Source organism: Protopterus annectens, chromosome 1.part2 (assembly GCF_019279795.1).
Source record: "Protopterus annectens isolate FY-2018-M chromosome 1.part2, PAN1.0, whole genome shotgun sequence".
Taxonomy (NCBI): domain Eukaryota; kingdom Metazoa; phylum Chordata; order Ceratodontiformes; family Protopteridae; genus Protopterus; species Protopterus annectens.
The window spans coordinates 108,281,911-108,303,720 of record NC_056727.1 but is presented as its reverse complement, the minus strand read 5'-3'; the positions used below and the strand labels follow the sequence as shown (position 1 = coordinate 108,303,720).

Genomic DNA, 21,810 nt, shown 5'->3' with positions numbered 1-21,810 from the left:
AAGGCTCATAAGGTAGTGTCCAAAAGCTGAGCCTGTATCAACTATCTTTGTAACTTTTCCCAGCTCCCCTTCCACAGGAAGTCAAGTATCTTCTTATAGCAGTGCCTTACTGTCAGTCTGGGTACTACCACTCAACTCTGCCCTTGCAGTCACCCTGCCCATGGGAGCATCAGTACCTACTAGCAGCTGTGGCTCACTTTCATGCTCACTGTTAGAGATTCAGATGCTAAAGATTTCCCTCTTTGAAATAGCCACATCACCAGCCCCAGCTTCAGGTGTTGGGTCTGTCTGGGTCTCCCCAGGCTACCAGACCTATATGCCTGTTTCTGAGCCTGACTGAGTGTAACTGCATGCACACAAGGTACTGCACTATTAAAATCGTTCCCTATCAAGACATCTGCAAGAATGTTCTCAAACACAGCTATCTGCTTGCTTCCTTTTCCACTATTCCAGTCAAGGTAAACCCTGGTCAGAGGTATTTGGAATAAGATCTCTCCTAATGCTGTGATTGGAGTGAACTGCCCAAGCAAGTATTGCTCCTCTTTAAACGCTGCAAGCTTCACAATAGTTATGTCTGAGGCTGTCTGTTTTTTAGCAGTAGCCTGTCTTCCATCCACTAAGATAGGATACAAACTCCGGAGTTAATTTGGTACCCCTGTTGTCTCCAGACAGTTTAATACTGGCACGCTGTTATTCCCACTTGCTGGCTTCCTCACTTTTTGTTCCCCACCTTGCTTCAGTGGGCATGTGTATGCTATATGGCCCCTCTGGTTACATTTAAGACATCTAATCCCTGATTCTGACCATGTACCTGAACTAGTGGCTTCCCATGTTTCCAGTGGACTCTGTTGGGGTGATTTTTGCTGCCCGCCATGGGTTCCCTTATATCTATGTGCAGCAGTGGGTATCCCTTTCTTGTGCATTGGTGCTTTGTTTGCTAAGTAGAGATTCCCTTTTCTCCCCAGCTCATCTGCAGAGTTACACTCCCGGTCTGTCAACCAGAGTCTCATGTCCTCAGACAAAGTAGTAAGGGCTTATTCCCTTACCAAAAGGTCTGTCAGTCTTTCAAAAGTGGTGACCTGACACACACTCACCCACCTTTGAAAATGTAAGTGTTTAACTTGGCTATATAATCACATACACTTTCATCTGCCTTGCGTCTGTGCTCACAAAACTTGTTTTCTGTAAACGTCAGGTGTTAAATTATAACAGTTCAATAAACATTGTTTCACTCTATCATAGTTTAAACAGTCAGTATCAGACAATTTAAAAACAGTGGTTACAGCTTTACCATGGGGGGGGGGTTCAGGAACTGTACCCAAAGCTCTTGGTCAGCATTATACTGTTAACAACCTCTATCAAATATATGAATAAAACTATCAGTCATCCCCCTCTGCAAATTATGGAAGACATTTACTGACCTTTATTGCTTCTGGGGTCCGGTTATTCCCTTCCCCAGTACCTCCATGACCGTAACAGAGTCAACATCTCCCTCTTGTGTTGTTGCTGCTTCTCTTTTTCTTCAGCCTCCAAACATTTGGCCTCCAGTTCAAGTCTCTGTAACTTCAGATGGATTTTTAAGTCTTCTGAGCGAAAGGTAAACTGTCCTGTTTCTGAAGATTGCACATACCAAACACCAGACTGGTTATCCTCCTGGCCACTGGTTTGAACTGCAGCTGCGATTAAGGCTGAAATAATTTCCTCTTTAGTCCAGTTAATGTGCACCAGTCCTTTGGCTTCATAACCTTGGACAACTGGTTGTTTGTCAACTTATCATAATCTTTTGCTGACATCTTTGCCTGCTTTCCCTAACTAAACTAAACTAACAAAAATAAATAAAACTGTTGTGAAAATGTAACTTTGAATGTTTACCTTGTGGCTGTTGAGAGTCCACACACCTTCAGTGACAACTGCCCACAGGCTACTGAAGTTCAGTATCCCACTGCTGCCACCAATATATGATGGCCTCTCTACCCTGAGCCAGTAATCAAGAAGCCTCAATCCTCACCACTGACAGAAGTTCACTAAAAACATTAAAGAGTTTACACAGTATTTTCAGATGCAGTTCTCTGCATCAAGCACAGTTTTCCCCAAGAGCATACAGGGAACATGCTCTAGACCTGGGACTGGACTCTGTCTCCAGATTTCAAACAAGACTCATTTTTCAGCACCATGTCCCAGTTCCAAGTAGCGGACACACCCACACCTGGGTATTTGATTCACACACACACACACACACACACACACACACACACACACACACACACACACTCACTCCTGGGAAATGCTGGTACACATTTACTAACTGTACCCCTTCTGCCCAGACTATAAGGTAGCTACGCTGCCACCAGCAACTACTGTCAGGCTCTTACAAGGCTATACATAAATGGTAGAGTATAACCAAAGCAGCCAGTCTTTTTGGAGTGGCCAAGGCGTCACTAGAATAAGCATAGTATTCTCAAGATGTTAAAAGTATTATCTAAAAAAAACAGCCGCAATGAAAGGTACAAAAATATTTAATAATAAATAATAAAATGGAAAACATGAGTATACTAAATATCTAAGTACTATAAACGCCAGAGTTTCAGTCACAGAAGAAATAAAAATAACACAGTTGGACAGATTCAAACAGATGTAGAAAAACAATACTTAACTAACCTCACTGCATTTCCTGACTGTCTAATAACTGTTTCCTAGCAAACTTAATACAGCAAGGCCAGGTTAGATGCTGAGATGCTTACTTCCACAAGGCAAGGATGAGCTTCTAACTAACTGAACTGAATGCTACTAACTGTGATAACTGTCATCTTTGTCGGGTTCAAAGAAAACAACACAAAACACACTACTGTGAAAGTTCCATTCCCCCAGTGCTGGTTATAGAGTGACATCCCATTTGATCACCTGTCTCTGCTAAAATACACACTCAGAGCTTTGCTAAGATCTTTTGCAGCATCTGCAAGCTATAGAACAATTTAAAAATGTATACTCTTCCATTCCAGAATTCTTTGTTTAAACGTAAACATTTAGTCAGTTATAATAACATTGTTGATACATTTTTAACACAAGCATCTGTACAAGTCAGTGTGATAGCCAAGTGACACAAAATTATTTACAAAACTCCAACTAACTATGCTGGCATGCACATGTACTGCCCTATTCTCCCTGTCACAGATGGCAACACCCCACATTGTCACACAGTGGATCAGTTCACAGCTTAAAATCATGTTTATTTAAATGTGAGTAAAACAAATGCTAGTAAACACATTTTCTTGTTTTCAGAACAATAAGTCCTTCATCAAGCCTTATGAAGAACCTGTTTGTCCAAGAGTTAGTTGTTGTGTTTATTGGTCTAATATAGGACTTGTTCATGCAAAAGCTAGCAGCTGTTTGTTAGTGTGTGGATTTGCATTTTTAAATAAATATGCTCCCATGCAGGTAAGGCGTTGTAGGCCTCCACAGTGACACAGGTTACTTGTCTTTCTGCCAAGATACAGAGTTAAGGCCACCATAAATACCATCATAACTGGATGCTGGCAAATAGAACACGCATCCTCTGTGACTGCCTGAATGGCAGTCCCTGCAGACATGTCTTATCCCTGTGATTCTGCTACTCCAAACTATGTGGGAATAGATGGGCTGAAGTCTAGTAGAGGGAGACTTGATGATCTGCAGGCTTAGTTTAAAAAAAACCCCAAGAAAAATGTTGGTCCAGCCATCTTCTGATTTTCTTTTTGGGGACAGAAGACAAGGGAATGAGATCCCTTCTCACCCTAGGAAGGCACTGCCAACTCAGGTTGTCCCTGAAAAGTTTATTTGCTATTTTTGATTCTGGTTGAGAATAATGGCAGTGGCTAAACAACCTATTTCCAGGTCTGTTGTCAACTGTATAATCTTTGGACATTTGGTGGCTAACTGCCTCTTGAAAAGGTTGTTGTCCCAAGCTGCTCTACCAGCAGTGTGGCTGCTCCCAGTGCTTGCTTCAGATGTGTATCCATTGCAGATATTTGCATGACTACCACTCATTGGTTCCTTTCTTTTTTAAGCATTTTGCATGGACTATGGATCCAGGAATCAGGCCTTATATGGCATTTTAGTATTTCAATACTCTACACTTGAGTCTTTGTCTTAAATGTTTTATGGTTTATAACTCCCTGGAGTATTTATATGTTGCTAGGAATTGTTCCCAGTTGTAGTAACACAAAAGAATAGTCCCTGATATTAAATGCAATAATACATTTGTATATTAGTTGATCTGTGAAGGGACTTTCCTCACTGGGTTCAAATTACCCCTCTGCCATCCCGCACGTCTGACATTCCTCCCTCAAGTTTGTTTCTACTGAGAGTGGCTGTTCAGTCACACAAGAACATGCTTAACATTGTTGTATAGTGTAGTTGATCATTTTCATTTTTTTTTATTTGTTTAGTGTTTGAGGGTGAGCTTGACTGGTTCAGTGACTTTGCCTGCTATCTTAGTGTTGTGTATTATATTCTGGCATGTTGTGGAAGGGGATGTATGTCCTGCTGATTGTGAGACGTGTATTGCGTAATAGCCAGAGCAGAAGAAGGTAGAATATCCAAGCTGTATACCCACTAAGAATTGTCCCTTTGTGAATAAACTCACATTATTAAGAATGTATTATTTATATAATTTCCTTATTTCTCTATTGTATCTTGTATGCCAGTATTCTCGGGACACGGCTGTAAGCTACATACAAATAAACTCCCACAGTAAGAATTTATACCATTTATGAAACTTCCTTACTTGGCTTCTAGTAACCTGTATGCTAACATATTCTAATAGCGATTACAGCTACTTCTGAAAGCCGTGGTGTGGTGACTGTTTAGTAAGAGGCACATACTGGTGAGAACCTAGACCAGCTTCATTTCTGTCATTCATTGTACTTTAATTTATTTGCAGTATTGAAGTGGTTGATGTCAAGTGCAGGGAGAACATTTTCCACTCCTGTTCCAGAGCAACTTCAGCTTCTGCCAGTGTTACTTAAGGTATGCAATATTTCCAGTTTTCAGTCTGGTACTGGATTTTTTTATGGTAGAAAATCTTTGTCTGTGCAGTAATGCATTTGATTTTCAAAGTAGTTAAAAATTGGCAGCTTCATCTTGTTTTTGGAATTAATTATCCTGACTTCTGGGTTCTAATTGTTTTCTTTGCTTACTGTTTTTCACTGACTTTGTTACAAGACCAACAATACCACTTTTATCATGTCATAGCTGGTAACTATAAGCATCAGATATATGCAGAAATGTTTTCATGTGCATCTCCTGTGGCCATAGCATCATATTTTCAGCTAACACTTAAAAGGTATTGTCTTTCATCCTTCCTTAGACATTTTTGACAAAAAATAGGTGGAGTTAAGTACATAAAATTTGATATTTTATTTATGGTGTTGCAGAATTGTACTGTTAACTGTTTAACATCATCTTTGTTCAAGAATTAACATTTTCTAGTATTTTCAGCATTTTAAAAGGTTCAAGAGAACTGATTCATGTAGGCAGTTGTTAGGACACTTTGTCTAGATCTGTCTGTGTTTGCAGACTGATACCAGATAAGAACTGCTTTGCCTGTCTAGTCTGCCCATTATCACTACTTGCTTACTTCAGACTCACACCAGCTTGCCATCTTCTGTGAGGAGGAAGTGTTTGACATGAATATTTGTCATGAGTGCCAAACCTTTTGTCTGGCCTCTTGAAGAAGTTTTAAGAAACTTGGAAAGCAGCAGATGATAGGTCTTGGACAGTTGCCAGCAATCACATTGGTAAGAAGGTCCTTTTTATTGTTCCAGGCCAGAGTTAGAATGAAAAAAAAAGGTTTTGAAAACCAGGCATATTGGTCCAAGATGCCTCATTCCAAGTGCATCCCTGAGGTTGCCGCTCATTTTTTCGCACATTACATGCTGCTTGCCAGCAGGAGATTAAGCTGGCAGTCATACTCACCTGATAGTGCTGACATGAGCATGGGAGCTACCCCCAGGTTGGACCATTTCTGGAGGACAGGTCTCTAGATTTTAGTCTCCCAGCCTATCTGTTTTGAGCATCTAGAGCAGCACTGCATTCAGCTCACTTATATGTAACAAGCTGTTCAGTCCCTCCCAAGTTGTGTGTGTCTGCTTCTCTCCCCCCACAATAAGTTGAGGAAAGGCTTGCAGGCAAGACACAAAATTCCCAGGAATCCCCATCTGCATAGTTTCCTGCACATTTGGTTAGAGATGCATACAGTGCTTTATTTCTAGCAGGATTTATTTGTACGTGTACTGATGCATGCTTTTATAGAACAAAGTTCACCACCACCTAAAGGTCGTGCTCAAGGCCCTCAAGAGCTTTTCGCCTCTCAGGACATCTGGGAAGTAATCCACCTCCCTGAGACCTCAGCACTCACCTGCACTTCAGTTATCAGCTTTCACCTTGGGTGAGTGCAGTTTACCTAGTTAAAGTTACTAGCAGGGGGAGTGTTTTCCTGTGAAACTTAGATTCTAAGGACTTGGTCTTTATTTTAACACTAACTAGAATAATGACATCTCTCCTACCCGGAGGCCTGGTTCGAGATGATTTCTCATGTTGAGAGATGCTCAGGTTTTTGAGGTCTTCTTTGGGCTGGCTTGCAACATCTCTACTTTTTCCACAGTAAAAACTAAACCATTGTTTTAAGAGAAGGATAAGAATGTCTGGGTGATCTTATGTGTGCTTTGCATTGAAAGCTGCAATTTAAGTTGCATGTAAACATCCAAATATTTCTGCCATCTGCTCAGAAATAAGTCTTGTGCTCTCTACATCATTCAGTGGAGTGCAGTGACATTCTGGGCGAAGCATTACAGGCCAGATTTTTTAGTTTTTCAGTTGAGTGTAACAGCTCAGGGATAACAGTACCTTTCTCTTCTGATGTAAGTTAAACCTCCAAATCTTTGGACAAGGAGAGAAAATGGTATTCTGTTTTATCAGTTGGGCCAACACTCCCCTTAACTTGTCTGTCTTACCAATTCAAGTTTTATTTCACCTGTGTGAATCAGCAGCTGGAAGAGCTAGAAGGTATCCTTTATTTTTCAGGACCCTTCTTAGTGGCTGTGTGATTGGGATAGCTTTCTATTCTGATCCAAATTTGACCATTTTTCTCTGAAGTTTCAGCATTCAGTAACACCCCATTTTTTCCGATTCTTCCTTATGATGAGTTGGGTTCCTCTGTGTGTAATTTTGAAAAAAACAGTCAAAGCTACAGCTGGAGGAAAGGAAAATTAAAAAGCTTTTTTAGGAATAGGGCATGCCTGTACTTATGAGTGCAGAACTCCCTTGGGCACCATAACCTGACAATTGCCTTGAGCCCTGTGTTGGACTTTCTTGCTCCTGAACCCCTTTCTGAGTTAATCTTTGTGCACCTTTATTCAGTTTCCTAACAGCAGCCTACCTCTCAACCTGCAAACATAAAAAATCTGGACAAAGGTCCATGAAAAATAGGTGCAACTGACCAAAAATCTGGGTGCTGATTAACATAAAATGTGCATGCATACTTATGTATCCCCACCCACTCCATTCTGGTTGTGGGGTATCAACATTCAAACGAAAACTGAAGAACAGAAAAAACATTAAACCAGAATCTATCCATGAAAAGTTGAAGGCAGAAATTGAATATTTGCAGGCCGTTCTGCATAATTACTGTCATGTGTTGTCAAGGTCTTTGCTGCCCAATTTATGCAGAAGGAAATAATGAAGTTCATCAGTTTTGTTGCAGTCCTGGTTTTAGTCATACCTCTGTCAACCTCTTTACCCAAGAAATCTGGACAAAGTCAAAATAGTGAGGTGACAAAGGCCCAAAAAGAGGGGCAAATTTTAAATAGATCAGCTCCAGCTTGCAGAGCTTTGATGGTGGAGAGAAAAACAGTCAGTAGTTTCACAAATGTATAAAATATTTCTTCTGAGATGTTGGGGAAACTATCATTTTACACACTTATCATTTTTAGTTTGTTTGCTCAGAAAACAAACTAAAAGGTTTTCACATTGCGTGCAGTATAGACCAGAAACATTAGTGTTCACCTCAACCTGTATAATAGCAAGAAAACTATCATAAGGAAATACACATATATGATCATTGCACTTCCACATCCCCTCCCCTCAGCAACCCAAGATTACAACATTATACTGCTTATATCCAGCCTGTGTCTTGTTGTATTGTCTACCCCAGATACATTACAGTCAAGAAAACATACTTTAACATCCAAAGCATAAACAGTGATCACTGATTAAACTCTCCCCCAACATCACATTTAAAATAGTTCTACATAATGCACAAAACTGTTATACAATGTAATATGCAATTTACTCCAATAAATTACTGCACCACATCACACACTAAGAAAAAAATATTACTTTTTACTTAAATGTACATCTTCAGTCCCTTTTTTATCCTGCTTTAACACTAATGACAAAGTGGAAATGATGCTTTATAATCTTGTCACCAATTTAATTCAGTCTACAAACTTCCAGGCTTTTAGCTACTAGCAGAAGCATAGTTCTCGTGTCCAAACTGCACGTTATGAAAATGACAATTTAAGTTCTTATTATTTTCTACTTTAATATTATTGCCGTTTTTTGTACTCATAATCTCAACTGCCCATCATTGATCTCTGGTTCAAGTGCAAAGTACTCCTGATTTTTCAAGTCAGCTCCTGGACTTTTTTCTGTTGCTCATTCATTTAACTTTGGAACAGTGGAAAATGGTTTACTGGCAACTTCTGTCTGTGAGCTTTGCTGTCAGAAGAATGAGAACCAGTCTCCTTTAGCTTGCTGACTCAGTGTTTGCTCAGTAAACTTTATTTAGTTCTTAGCCTGTTCTGTATCCAAAAATGTATTTGATCCAACAAGAAGAAATATTCTAAAAACAGCAGGATATAACAACTTGAATCTCACACCTGCCTCTCAACATTCTCTGATTGCAGGAATAAACACACTTCTCTTTGGCCTGGTGTACACTGAGTAATCATTTTCCATAGACATGCTTATTTCCCAATTTTTCTTACTTTTTCTTTCTGCCAAAAGTTTGTTGAGAAAAGCTCTTTCTGCTAGTATAACTGCATCTTTACTACTATAGGTCTTGGCTTCTTTTTCATGACTAAATTTGGAGCATACAAATTATGTGGCCTTTCAGTTAGCAAATCTTGCTGTGAAATTTCACTTCAGTTGCATTTGTATTTTCTTAAAATTAACAAAGCCAATTCCTTCCAGCTTATTTGGTATAGAAGATGGTCTCTGGTTTTCTTTGCATGCTCTTTTAAATTTGCTGTTTTTTAAATATTTTTTCTTGAGAAACCTAATTTTCAGACACTCTTTCCTTCATTTAATTTATGATTTCTGCAGTTTATCAGTTCATCCGATTAGTTGCTTAAAGCATCTTCTGTTCTTTCCAGACTTTTGTCATTTGACTTAATTTATAAATTCCTTTAGTGTTTTACCTATTTAAAACAACATTGAATGAGTTTGATTTTTTTCCTCTGCATTAGTAGAAGGCATCTCCTGCACAAAGTATGAAACCTGAACTACTTTTTGCGGAACATCTGTAAGACTACTGCTTCATTAGAGTTTTTCTTCTTTTGCAGATATCCAGGCAGTAGAGTGACTAGCCAGTAAATGAACTTTGCACAAATCATGTGCTTCCACTGCCTCTTTTATTTCTGTTTTTCTCACGCTGTGCGAGCTCTAATCAACCTACTCTTCAGAGTGCAGCCATCTTGAAATTCTTACTTGGCTATTAATTGTTGAACCTCATCTTCCTCCTTCCCTGGCATAATTAAGCCTTGCTTAAACATTTCCATTTTTTCATTTTCTTAGTTGTCCCATTCCTCTGCTTTACACAAATTTTCATAAAACTTCTGAAATCTCTAATTTATGTAGAGGAACTTTGGTTATTTTTCATCATCGGCTGTCTGTTACGCCACAGCTCACTATTTGTATTACCTGAGTTATTGTACTAAAAGTTTTTTGTGCTTGAATTATCAGAAGTTGAAAGCAACCATCCTAAACTAATGTGTGTTAGACAAATACTCCTTTATTTTTCCCTTGGTCCTCTGCAGATACTTTCCATCTTGTTTTATGTTTCCTCCTCTTCTGCTGTAGCAACTAAACTTTGTCAGTCCTTCGAAATAATTCCTTCTAATATCAGTTTTTTGTGCTATTTCTGCAATGCTTTTAAAGTCCCTTTTTATTTTATCCTACACACTAGCTGTCCATTTTGAAATAAAATGTTACTGCTACCCGTTTTACCACTACTGTTCTGCTTTTTTTAACAGCTAAATAAACCCAATGACTTTCGTGATTTGGTCTGACATCCAGTCTGCAAAGTATTACATGGACAAAACGAGAGCATGAATTTGCTTTTCTACAGAGAGTCAATGCAAGCCTTTCAGTGAACCCTAGACACGGAAATCATGATGTCAGCCCTTCATGTTCATGAAGATACAAACGTGATGTGGGCTTTTCCTGTAATTAAAGATTCAATTTGTGCATCATGTGTGGTCAGGATCTTGTGGGAATGAGGCAAATTGAAGATGAACCTCTTTACCACCTGGGAGAACGTGGTTGACTTTCCTTTCTCCTTGAGACAGCGGAATGGGTGTGGGGGGTTGATTACAGATGCTTGCTCCTTACCTTGTTAGTGGAGATTGCACTGTGCTTCATAGCAAAATTCAGGGAAGAAAGGCCAAAGTGTATCCTTGTCAACCTTTTTATGACCAAGGAGAGTATGATGTCAGACTTTCAAGTGTCTGTCACTGCAAGAAATATTTTTTGGTATGAACTGCAGTCTCCTCTGTTTGAACAAGTAGCTGTTTCACTTCATGTGTGGCTTCTGCTTTAGATAACTTTACCCTTCCATAGGTCCTTTCTGAGGTGTCATAAATGACAGTTGTGCCAAGTGAAGGGACTCTCCATTTGCATTGAGAAATATCCGTTACCTTCCTAGTTAGGCAGCATGCAGGTGTTTCTCACTTATTTTGGGTAACTGTATGAATTAGGTCTCATTTTTTGTCCATTATGATCTTGTTGAAGGCTGCACCTCATTCCAGCAGTGTCTTGTAAAGCGGTTCCATATTTATTTGTTTATGAACTTGCTTGCTTACTTTTGTTGGCCAGGTTAGTCCCAATAAGCAATGCTTGTTTTCAGTGGAGACATAATGTGGTATTCATGTTGACTAGAGAAGTTTGCCAAGATGCTATTGGAAGTCAATAAAATACAAAAGAGAAGAAATTTGTACAGTGGAAGAGTCAGTAGTCCTTTTTTTTTTCAAAATGATCCTAACTCCTTTGCTTAAGAAAATGTGAATTAATTTAAAACTTAATATCTTAATTAATTAAATAGTATTTTGTTTAGTAGTATGTTTCTGTTGTGGAGAGAAAGATTCAAGAGAATATTTCCACAAGCTCTTAGAAGCTTAGCAGTACTGAGCAACTGATTTCAAGAGAAGAAATCCCTTCATGTCTATGTACGGAGACAGTAAAAAACAGTGAGACAGCCTTAAGGATCAACCTGCATTTATTCACATTCCATTTAATGTTTACAAAATCACTTGGCAGATGTCTTTAGCAGGAAGATAGTATTGGTTTATGAGTGGAAACTGAAGTTATGTATTTTCCAGAATTGTATATATGTGATGCCTTCCAGAACTTCACTGGTTTGACATATGTAACAAGAACTATATCAAAACTTTTTTTGTTTCCCCAACTGCACAGTGGAAGAACTTTTCCATCAGGTGAATTCTGTCAACATTTCAGTACCTTCCTTTTCCTCCGATTAAGAAAGAACTACTTAAAACAAAGCAAGATAAAGCCAGTTTGATAGTGATAGTTCTGGGAAGGATGGATGCAATGCGGACTATGTGCCAGTGGGCAGTAGTAACTCATCTAGCCAACTCTTTCCTTATTAGAAAACTTTAAAGATGTACATTTATTGATTTATTAGGTTCTTTATGAGTTGCAAAATTATGTTTTTAGCTGTAAAAGCTTGAGTGTTTGTGTGTGTGTGTGTGTATATATATATATATATATATATATATATATATATATATATATATATAGAGAGAGAGAGAGAGACACACACATACGTATGTATGTATATATGCATACACACACACACACACACACACACACACACACACACACACACACTCTTATATGTGTGTGTGTAGTGCTACCCTTACCATAGGTAAATACCCTGACAATCAGTCTGCAGACTATTGCAAGCTTATTCAGTACCACACTGTGACCAGTGGTCAAAATCAAAATCTGTACCTTGTGTTTATGAGGTGAAGATCTTAACCATTGTAACCAATCCTTTAGTTTTACTCACTTTCTTGTTTCTTTTGATCCAGCGTTGCCCACTGTCCTAAGCTATGAACCTGTCTCCTTCTCTTAAATGTTGCCACCTATCACCCGTATTTAAGAGCTGCATCTGTAGGCTGCAGATTGCTCGAGCACTAGGCAATCAAATTGCATTCTATTCCAGGAGGAATTAGATTTCTGTTGTGTATAAACGAGGCGTGAAGCTCACCTTATCCAGTTAACCGTTGCTGCCCTACGAGTCACACTGTACTTCAACCAGCTCTAGTGCGTCTCCTTCCATTCACCCCGTAAGAACAAGTTCATGGTCAGAAGCATGAAGGCAGTTGTTAACTTTTTCTCCTTCAGTGTGGACTTTTTTCTTATTCATTATCCTATCGGGCACCCAGTGTCCAGTTGCTACTCTTTCCAACACTGACCTACCAGGACTAAATCAGATTGGCCAATGAACAGTCTTCCAGTATAAGATCCTGACATCAGACCATTCTCGAATGCCATTCCAAAGGGTGACCTGTCATCAAAGAAGCCGTAGAGGTTAACTCCATCAGAATGTTTTCCTCTTGACATTTGGACTTCTTGATAAAGATAAGGATGGTTTCCATATGGACCCAGCTTCCTGCTCTTCATCCATTTTAGACAGCCTTGAAGCAGCTGGCTAGGGAGATGTGGGTCATATTAAAATAAGATTGTGGCTGTCTTATCCTCCTTTGGCAAAAATTATTAGTGCCAGGAGCTAGTGGCCTTCTCTAGTAAGCTTGGATGGTTGCTGGCTTATTTCAGCAACATTCTGTCCAGCATTGGCAGAAATCCTTATTGACACAATAGCAGGGCAACGTAGAGGCTATAATTTTGGTTTGTGATGGCTAACTATCAGTTTTTTTCAGTTTCATATCTTAAAGGAGGTAGAGAGTCCTAATGGAAGAAAATCTTAATTTTCATAACTGACACAGATTGTTTTTGTGGAATGTGCAAGGTCTTCATCCTGTACAATACCCGAGGAGCTATATAATTTTTTACTTGATTCCAACTTTTATATTTATCCACTCCAGTCTAGATGTCTTTACTATTTGCTTATCATAGTCAGTATTGTCTTTGCGCCATATAGAAGCCTGCAACCGGCCTAATTTCGAGAACTTTTGCATCATCCCTAGCTGATGGACATCAGAGTATCAGTGTATGGACATCAGGGTATAAAAAGGGCATCCACTTGTGCTATCTTCAGTTCTTTCTAGCCATGCAGTCCAGTGCATTTCATTGTGTGCACAGAAAGCTTGCAGTCAGTCAGCTCATTTTCCCAGAGTTTCTCCTATCTACCAGTCAGGTAAGTATCCCGTTAGAGATTTTCCTCTTCTTGGTTTATGTTCAAAAAGGTTAACAGTTGTTGAAGTGCGGAAAGCAAATCTTGCATAAAGATTTTCACTTGTGTCTTTTCTGTTTGGGTGGTCAGCACAACTTCTCTGATTGTCCTGATTGTGCTAAATTCCAAGCAAAGATGCTTAAACACAGGGCCAAAGTCCTAGAGGCTCATATGGAGTCTTGTGTTTCAGTTCCCTCCATGTCTTTGCAAAACCCAGCTTCTGTCAGTATCATTCCTAAAATACGCAAGTACAAAAAATTTAAGGAAAATGACGTTGAAGATATTGCCAAAGCTTTGGCTCTTGGTTATGCTGCTAAGTGTGACTGATTGAGGTGAGACATCTAGATCCAAATCCTCTGGTGCCACCCCTTGGGTGGCTGCCATGGCTCCAGGCTTTCAGTTCACTTCTTTCACAACATCAGCATCATTTGGGTATGAGGTTGTGCCACAGGCTTCAGCTTCCAAGATTCATGATGCATGTACTGAGGGAGACGGCTTAACTTCCTTACCAGTGCATCCCCAGGCCAAAGTTGCAGACAGACAACCACATCCTCGGGTTGCCTTGACAAAACAGACATCTAAACAGAAGAAAACCATCAGCCTTACTATGTCCTCTCCATAACCCTCTGCCACTCCAGCTCAGGTTGAAGCCCAGTTGATCCTTAAGGGCATGTTGCCCTCCAGGGATCCTTTCTGTTCCTCCATGTCATTGAAGAAAGGTGCAAAAGGTGACCAGAGTCAAGGAAATGAAGGTACCAAGGATCTCAAAGTGCACAAGGAGGACTGTAGACGAGCAGCTCCCCTTCTACCAGCCAGATCCAAAGTTCCAAAGACCTTCTGCTCCCCCAGGTGCTATGATACTTGGCTCAGATCTGACCTCACCCACCCGATCTCCTTCGATGTGATTACAGGGAAGCATTAAGCATGCCATGTTCTATTTTGACCAAAGCAAACAAAGGTAATCCAGAACTTGAGTGAAGTCTGATATATACCACCTGTGACCCAGAGGGTGACAGAACTAACAAGAAACAGAGTATAAAGGATTAGTCCAAGTAAAATCACTTTAGTTAGTAGATCTAGGAGACTGTGTCTCTGATACCCTCTCTGTGGGAGGAATTACGACACCTTGTTGAAGTTTCCTGTAGTTTATTCAGTAAACACTCATCCATCTACCAACTTAACTGAATAAACTACTGGAAACTTCAACAAGGTGTCTTTATACCTCCCACAGGGAGGGTGTCAGAGAAGAGAGAGAGTCTCCTAGATCTACTAGGTAAAGTGATTTTATGTGGACTAATCCTCTGTATTTTGACAAAAGGGGCTGATTCAGGTATTTTTGCCATCTACCTGTAGGGAGTTTTCTCTGGAGTTTTTCCCTCTCCCCCAGTCTGATTCTGCCCATTTCAGGCCAGTTCATCAGATCCTTTTGCTGGTAGGCAGGCCTTCAAGCCCCCTTCAGTAGCCTCTTCAGATCAGTCTGCCTGCTCATTTGGGAGTATTAGGCCTGTGGTTTTGGAGCTACTGATGTAGTCCTTTTTACAGATCCCAGTTTAGCAAGCCTTTATCCCCTGTACCTCGGGTCCATCTGGTGTTACTTCACTCAGATCCCTTAGCTCCAGGTCTGTGGCCTTACTACCACTGAGATTGAGGCAGACGACTTGGCCAATTCAGACTTCAACCCCCTACCTTGGCCTTCTCAATTCTGGCAGCTTTGGAGCTGGGGTTCTCGGGTTGGGATCATGTTTTCAAGTTTTGGAGCCATCCCTTCCTCTCGGGAGTTTCTGCATGAATTTCAGCTCCAGCCTAAGCGTCTGGGCAGGCCAATTTGGCTAAAAGAATGGCATCTCCTGAGGGGCTCATTGGAATCCAGGGGAGTCTGGTCCAAATGACTGGCTTCAGTGTCTGCCTGCAATGTCATGGAGAGGATGTTCTCCATACTGGAGTTGGAGGGGTCGGCGCTAACCAACAATCCACCCCTTCCTCATCTTGACCTGTGGTCTCACTTCAGGAATCTTCGGGACAGCCCACACCTCCAGGTTTCCAAGCCACCCTGCATTTAGAACCCATTGGCCTCTTCCAGCTCTCCCCTGGATTCTCCAGTGTGGGGAGCCATAGCAAGAGGCATTGCAAAGGAAGCATCTGGAATCCATGGAAGAATCCATCACTGACCTTGAGGAAGGAGAGAAATTCTCATAAATCCCCCCACAAAGATGTTTGTCTTAGCAGTCTGATGGAGCTACTTCACCAGTGTGGGAGTTGGACTACCAAAACCCTTTCTCCAGAGGAGTCCATATTTTTGGAGGCTTTTGGTGTGGACCCCTCCACATCCTGGGTAGTCCCAACTCAGGACATGCTTGTTGCCCTGGTGTCCCGAAGGGACCCCGGACAGTGGAACTCATTCCAAAGAAACCAGATAAAATTTTAGCCCCCCCCGAAGACCCGCAACATTAGGGTAATGCCCCCCCCCCCGTTGATGCCATTGTGGTAGCGGTAGCCACCAAAAAGGACAGTTTGGAGGAGAGTTCTTCGGGTCTTCCTATGAATGAGGGAATCCAGGACATTGGCCTGATTAGGGAAGCATGCCTGTGCATCAAGGACTTTTACACTGAGAATGTTAAATTACTTGTCTCATGTAATGAGACTTCAGCATGGCATTGTCTCTATAATGTCAAGAGTTGTTAAGACACAGCAGGCTCAAGTGACTCAAAAAAAAAAAAGACTCTGGAGACACAATTGTCAACCTTACAGTCCATTTCTAATTTGTCCATGTGCCTGCTTTCTAATACGACTGATGACACTTCTCGAGCAGCTGGCAGCAGCATTGCCATACACTAGCACACTTGGGGAGATTGTGCATTTTTGCAGTCTGCTTTAAGGTGTCCTTTGTTAATGCCTTGTTTAACGGCTCCTCTCTTTTGGGCCATAGATTAAAGACACATTAACCAGGAGCAAGAAAGACAGGAAGACACTGTCTGTTATCAGTACAGTTTGCTACCTGTCAGTAGACCTCAGGAATTTCCTGTAGAGAGTTCCCCTCGCAGTCAGGAGGTTGAGTGGAATGGACATTGTCTGCAGAGGTGGTCTGCAGAGCAGGGACATCCATAGAGCTTTTTCTGGGAGGTCCTTTCATTATTCCTGAAGGGTTGCTTAGCTGTCCTGCTCTGGAAGCAGTCGAGGGTCACTTGGCTCTCAACTTAAAAGCTCAGAAGGCCATTACCTCAGACACATGGGTGTTTAGAGTCATATCCATAGGTTGCACAGTTCCATTTTTATTTCCACCAGAAACTGCCAGACACCTTCTGGACATTCCACTGTGTCAAAGAAGGGAAGCATCTGTCGAGATTCAGAAGCTGCTAGAAAATCGAGTCCTCGAAGAGGTCCCACCAGACCAATGGGGATCTGTGGTCTGTAACATGTTCTTCTTTTTGGTACCAAGCAAAACAAGGACCTCTGACCAATTTTGGATCTAAGCAAGTTGAACCAGTTTATAAAGCAAACCAGGTTCTGGATGGTCATGGCGCAGTCCATCCTACCTCTGTTGAGGAAGGATGACTGGATGTGCTCATTTGATCTGAAGGACACCTTCTGGGAGTCAATAATTCCAAATTCAGGGTTCTACCTTTTGGTCTCACCACCAGACCACAGAGTTTCCATGTTTTTCCTTACCGGGACAATTGGCTCCTCAACGCTTCCACACAACACCGAATGCGTGATAAGAGACCTTAGGACCCAGGTGAACAGTAGTCTCTCCTTTGATAGTCACATCGCCACAGTAGTCAGGAAGTCCTTCTACGTGGCACACCTCATCATAAAAGGGTTCTCATCCAGAAAAAAGGAGGTCATTGTTCCCCTCTACTCGTCACTCATTAGACCTATTATAGAGTACAATGCCCCTTTTGGAATGTACCTCACAAGACATCTGCAGCAGCTGGAAAGGCCACAGAAGTACCTCACAAAGAGGATTACTGGCCTCAAACAAATGCCCTACACTGACTGCCTCAAAAAACTCCAGCTTTACTCCATAGCATATCGCCTACTCTGAGGTGATCTCTGCCTAACATATAAAGCTATGTCATACCCAGAGCTGTTGGACATGCTACACCTAAAGAAATCCCAATCCCTCCAAGCTACACACTCTAGGGACCTAAACCTTGTCACCACAATAAACAGGACATGCTGGAGGGATAGATTCCTGTCCCAGAGACTTCCTATACTCTGGAACAAGCTAGCCATCTATGTCAAGCAAAGTTCTTCATTAGCACTCTTCAGGAAAAATCTTGATGAGTGGATGGAAAATAGGAAATACACCCTGGGGATCACTTCTGTTTCTCTGCTGGACAGTGGCACAAGAAAATAACTTTCTTGGGTGGCGTAAGCTATGGTACCTTGCTGGCTAGGCTTACGTAGGCCCTTGGGCCAATAGCCTAGAACCTACTTATGAACATATAAGGTTATCTTTGGTCAGGGCTTGGGATTCCGTACTCTAGTTTTTCCTTTCCTTGGGAGTCACTATGAACTACCAGAAATCCAGCCTTCAGGCAGTTCAGGTGTTGGAGTTTATAGGCTACCAGTTAAGTACAGTACATCAGATAGCAAGGCTTCCTTCAGCCACAGCCAGTTGTCCTTTTTCTCTTCAAAAACTACCTGCCTCTTTAGTTATGAGGTTTCTGTGTCATATGGCTGTAGTGATTTGCGTGGTTCTCCTGGTGAGGTACCACGTGAGGACACTGCAGTGGAAGTTAGCAACTCACTGGTCTTAACCCATCCTTTAGATTTTCCCATCATTCTGACAGAAGTTTGTCAGAGACATATCAGATGGTGGTTGGAATCCCCCCATGGGTCACTTGGCTGTCTTTCTTCATAAGACTAGCCATTGCAAAATGACTGTGATCCTCATAGCTACCTTTTGGCCTTGACAAGTGTGGGTTCCTTTCCTGTGACCCCTTCTTCAGTACCCTCCTTGGATGCTGGATCTCCGTACTTGAATTGATCTCTCATCCAGCGGGAGTTTCCCTGCCTAACCTTAGGACTCTCAGATTATTAACAGCAATGTTTCTCCAATTCTCTTGATGGCCAGATATTCCATGCTTCCTGACAGAGTAGTTTACATGTTATCCTCTTCTCTGAGATCATCTGTACAGAAGATCTGTGCTAGTAAGTGGAAGTGCTTGGCTATGTTTTGTTTCACGCTGGGTGTAGCTATTTTACTGTTAAGGTTCAGATAGCCACTATTTCAAAATTTCATATTGGCAGAGATAATACACCAGTAGTGGTTCTGAAGGGCTTTTTTCTTAAGGGAACATTCTTAATGAGGCCTCCTGTTTGGGATCTCATTCCTCCTTGGGGTTTACCCTTTATGCTCACTGGCCCCATTTTTGAGCATTCAGCCACAGTCTCCTTAAAGCTGTTGTTCTGGAAGACTCTTCTTGGTGGCTGTAACCTCAGTCAGACATGTCAGACCTGCAGTATACCACAAGTAAAGCAAAGCACCACAACAGATAAAAAGACCACCAGGTGAAAAATCCACAGAATTCTTTATTTCTCTGATGTCTCTGCCACAACAGCCTTCAAGGAGTATAACATTGTAAAACAATACACCTGCATATATACCTACATCAATTAATCAATAAAACAATTATTCAGTTCATTAAGCATCTCCATTTCATTTCTGCATTTAACCCCTTAGGGAACATAGTATCATACTTTAAAATATAAATAGACTCTTTCAGCAATAACTGATTTCTGAAAAAATCATCACCATTAGTGTAAACATTTACTTTTTCAAAAATACACCTTTTTAAGGCCTCAATACTTCCTCCATGTATTTGATTAAAGTGCATTGCTACAGAGCTTTCTTTTTTTATATTTTGTATGTCTCTTAAATGTTCCAGCAATCTGACTTTGAATGCTCTTTTACTTTGTCCTATATAGAACTTCTGACAAGAACTTAAGGCATAAATTATGCCCTCTGTATTGCAGCTAAAACATTTACCTTTGGCCTGAAATTTCATCCCATTAATTTTATTAAAACTTTGTATAATATGTTTACAAGCTTTACACCTACCACAACTACTTGTTTCATATTTTTTCAAACTTTTTATTTATTTTTACCACAGGAAAAGTATATATAGTTCGTACTAAAAAAATCTTTTAAATTTCTCCCTCTCCTATATGAGGTAATAGGTGTCCCTTTAATCTTTTCACTAATCTCCTTAAACTGTGAAATATAACCCCAGTAAAAGTGTAACAGTTTCACCAATACTGGGCTAAAACTGCTGTAAGTAGTAGTAGTAGTTTCTCTTTTATCTAAAGCCCTAGCACTTTCCTATAACCTATTTTTACTATTAATTTTTTCCCAGCTTTTATTTAGTATCACAATACTAAAACCCCTCTTTCTGAACATTTCCATACTTCTACTTATTTCTTCATCCAAATCTGCTGCATTATTACAAAGCCTAGATAACGTATTAAATTCACCCATAGGTACAGCTTCAATCGTATGGGGGAGGGGGTGACAGCTATGGGCCATAAAATAAAACACACCATTTTGGAACTTTCTATGAACCGATGTTCGAAGACATTCACCACTACTATCTAATATTACATCTAAAAAATGAATAATTTTTCCTACCTTAAGATCAACAAATTGCACTCTAAATCTGTTATTCTGAATTTTCTGAATAAAACTGTTTACCCCTTCTTCACCACCCTCATATAAAAAAAAATAAATCATTAATGTATCTGAAATGTTTTACTACATATTTTAGAAAAATTTGTGGTCTATAGATACATTCAGATTCAGAGACCCATACTTAGATTGGCATAGGTGGGGGCAAATGATGCCCCCATAGCAGTTGCCTCTTTTTGTCTATATAACTTTCCACAAAATTCAAAAAAATTATTTTGTAGGCAAAAATCCAGTAGTTCAATTATGTATTCTGTAACCGGACATTCACCTCAGATTCTACTGCCTCTAAACCAAAATTATGACTAATATTTGTGTACAGGCTCTTAACATCTATAGATATCCAAAACATATTTTCATTCTATTGGACATATCTAATTTTCTCTAAAAAATCAAATACATCTCTGACATAAGCTGGTAAAAGTTGAACTTTAGGAAGGAGGAAATAATGAAGAAATTGTCCAATTTTATTTAGAAAATATTCTCTACCCGAGACTGTAGGCCATCCTGGGGGGGGGGGGTTATAAATACATTTATGAACTTTAGGAAGACAGTAGAAGTGAGCCATTTTGCATCCCTTTACAGCAAACCTCTTACTAATGTCTTCCAAAGTAAAATAACCCAGTCTGTATCCTTTTCTAAGTAGTTCATTATATTCGTCTAACGCTTTGAGATACACATCCTTTTCATTAATATTATTGCCATTCAAATGTTCATTACACATTTTAAAATATTGATTACTACTCAAAATAACCAACGTATTGCCCTTATCGGCAGGTTTAAATACAATGTCATTTCTAGTGCTTAAATTATTTAACATTTTCCATTCTTCTTTTGTCAAATTATAACTATCCATTTTAAATTCAGTAAAACTTTTTTCCATTGCATAACTGAACATAGACTAAAAATGCTGTATCCCCTCATGTATAAAAGGTGGAATGAAAGAGCTTGTAAGCTTAATTCTACTAGTATCCAGCAACATATATGCATTAATATCACATTCGTTTGATTCACAAGAATAAAAACTGCCTTCGGATAGAGAAACATCATCACTTTCTTCAACATCCATTGTATTACATTCTTCATTATTCCTAATTCCAAAAAAATGCTTAAGATGCAGTTTTCTAACTAAATTAAAACTATCTACTTTCATCTTATATAACCTTGGTATGACTGTCGGTACAAATTTCAAGCCACAATTTAAAATAGCATGCTCTACATTGTGTAAGCACCATCCTGACTAATAACATAAGAGTCCACATTATTAGTAAATTGGCCATTACCATTTACCTCTTTTTCGCTGGCTCCGAAGGGCTTTTTTCATAAGGGAACATTCTTAATGAGACCTCCTGTTTGGGATCTCATTCCTCCTTGGGGTTTACCCTTTATGCTCACTGGTCCCATTTTTGAGCATTCAGCTACAGTCTCCTTAAAG

The 21,810-nt window shown here is 40.1% G+C and overlaps 1 protein-coding gene across 1 annotated transcript in view; it reads left to right on the top strand.

Moving 5' to 3' along the window:
* The window catches only part of PSME4 (proteasome activator subunit 4), a 2,990,260-nt gene that overhangs the window by 2,638,159 nt on the left and 330,291 nt on the right, over window positions 1–21,810 (top strand). Inside the window, exon 41 of the mRNA XM_044055122.1 lies at window positions 4,919–5,004. Coding sequence (XP_043911057.1) covers window positions 4,919–5,004 — 86 coding nt within the window. The remainder of the gene's footprint in view (window positions 1–4,918; window positions 5,005–21,810) is intronic.